The 2,370-nt window shown below is 39.9% G+C and overlaps 1 protein-coding gene across 2 annotated transcripts in view; it reads right to left on the bottom strand.

Moving 5' to 3' along the window:
• Nucleotides 1–2,370, bottom strand: part of setd7 (SET domain containing 7, histone lysine methyltransferase) — a 16,711-nt gene that overhangs the window by 2,038 nt on the left and 12,303 nt on the right. For both annotated transcript variants that reach the window (XM_014029970.1, XM_014029969.1), the window contains exon 7: nucleotides 522–679. In XM_014029970.1, the coding sequence (XP_013885424.1) occupies nucleotides 522–679 (158 nt within the window). The remainder of the gene's footprint in view (nucleotides 1–521; nucleotides 680–2,370) is intronic.

Below are 2,370 nucleotides of genomic sequence, written 5' to 3'. Positions count from 1 at the left end.
ATATATATATATATATATATATAAAAACACACACACACATATGTACATATGTAAAAAAATTTTTTTGCGATAAACCTGAGTGGTCTGTTGACTGACCTTTGTATTTGTTCAAATAATTGTTATGGGCAGGTTACAATATAAAAATGTTTGTTATAATCATGTCTTGTGATTATTTGACAGGAGTTTTACTTTTAAACTGTAAGTGTATTTTATTTAGTTATGCTTGTTATGATAATTTAGTTATGATGTAAAAACAATAAAAATTAAATCAAGCTTTATAATAATTATCATTTTGATCCATACATTGGTAATGTCTGACTGGGCCTCGTGACTCTTTATGTTCAATAAATTGGGCCCTGAGGTCAAAAAGGTTAAGAAGCCCTGGTTTATTAGATTCAAACCATGCAGTTTAGGTGAACTGAGTCTTTGTGGACTGGCTGAGTGTTGTGTTTGAAACCAGTTGGGGCATGCTGGTTAAAAGCACAGAGAACCTCTGAGTACTGGTGTCTGTTTGGACTCACGGCTCGTATCTGCAGTTAGGGCTGAAGGAGTGGTTCGCCTTGTGACCCAGCGAGGCGCAGTACTTCTCCATCTGGTCAAAGGGCTGAGGAACATCGATCACAGTCTCTTCATCCAGTGAGATGGTGTTTCCATTCAGAGCCCAGTCTCGACCGTCCACCTGGAGAATCCACAACATTTTTACTAAAATCCTTTTAAAAGGAACTTTCACCAAAAACTTGATCCCGGGACTGAGACACTACTGACGGTTGATACCTTTCTCAATGATGGGCACCAGCCTGCTAAAGCGCAAATCTGCTAATTGCGGACCTAAATACTGAATTGTGTTTGCGCTTTAGCGGTCTTACTAACTTTTATAATTCATAAGCGGATTTGCGCTTTCCAAAATTGAAATGCAGTACCGCTAATAACTAATTATCTACCAGTCCTCATTATGTTGAACAGCAGAAGGTATGACTGTCAATGAATCACAACATGTGATCTATCCAACAGCACCCCTCCCAGATAAACACACTTATTGTGAAGGTATACATCCTGCTGACTGTTGCTTTGGGTCACGGTTCTGATTTCCCACAATGCTTTCTGTCTGCTTATGTAGCAGGAAGGCAATAGCAAAAACAGTAAACATTTGTAATCCATACTAAACTTTTGTATGTACTGATTTATTTTACTTTAAAATCAGAGCTCCTTTTTAAAAGAAATAAAGTTTAAATGCTGGAGCTCAATACTTGATGTAATTCGGATCGAAGCAACGGTGTTAGAGACACAGAAATGATTTAAAGATGTTATGCTGATGAAGACTGACATCTAGTGGTCAAGTGGAGCAACTACATGGAAAACTTTAAAATCCAAGCTCTTATTTTGAAGTGAAGATAGCTTCCTGTACTCCGTGCTTTCGTTTCCCGTCACAAATCAAATTCGTCATGTACCCAGAATGCATCGCTTCAGTTTTCYAATAAACAGTTTTAAAATTACTTTTTTGATGCTTCTTTAATGAAAAATCCACAACAAAAGAAAAAGACAAAGAAGCAGCTGAGCTAGCAATCCTCAACAACTTTTTAATTTTTACACCAGGAGCTAAAGGTCGGTTTCAGGAAATCACATCCCCAGCAATCAGCAGTTGTAAATTAAGTTGTAAAAGAGTTCATACACTGCTAGTTGGCAGTGTTGTATATAAATTGTACATGAATTGTTGCCAACTAGTAAGTGTCAAAGTGAACTTGCGCTTTAAATTTGCCACTGTGTTTTATCAAGGCCAGGGTCAATGCAGCTATCAGGAGATGTTGGAGCACTTCATGCTTCCATCTGCTGAAAAGTTTTATGGAGATGAAGATTTCATTTTTCAGTACAACCTGGCACCTGCTCACAGTGCCAAAACCACTGGTAAATGGTTTACTGACCATGGTATTACTGGGCTCAACTGGCCTGCCAACTCTCCTGACCTGAACCCCAGAGAGAATCTGTGGGATATTGTGAAGAGAAAGTTGAGAGACACAAGACCCAACACTCTGGATGAGCTTAAGACCCAACACTCTGGATGAGCTTAAGACACAAGACCCAACACTCTGGATGAGCTTAAGACCCAACACTCTGGATGAGCTTAAGACCCAAGACCCAACACTCTGGATGAGCTTGAGACCCAACACTCTGGATGAGCTGAAGACCCAACACTCTGGATGAGCTGAAGACCCAAGACCCAACACTCTGGATGAGCTTAAGACCCAACACTCTGGATGAGCTTAAAACACAAGACCCAACACTCTGGATGAGCTTAAGACCCAACACTCTGGATGAGCTTAAGACCCAAGACCCAACACTCTGGATGAGCTTGAGACCCAACACTCTGGATGA

Source organism: Austrofundulus limnaeus, unplaced genomic scaffold (genome assembly GCF_001266775.1).
Source record: "Austrofundulus limnaeus strain Quisiro unplaced genomic scaffold, Austrofundulus_limnaeus-1.0 Scaffold981, whole genome shotgun sequence".
NCBI lineage: Eukaryota > Metazoa > Chordata > Actinopteri > Cyprinodontiformes > Rivulidae > Austrofundulus > Austrofundulus limnaeus.
This window is presented reverse-complemented; position numbering and strand designations above follow the sequence as displayed.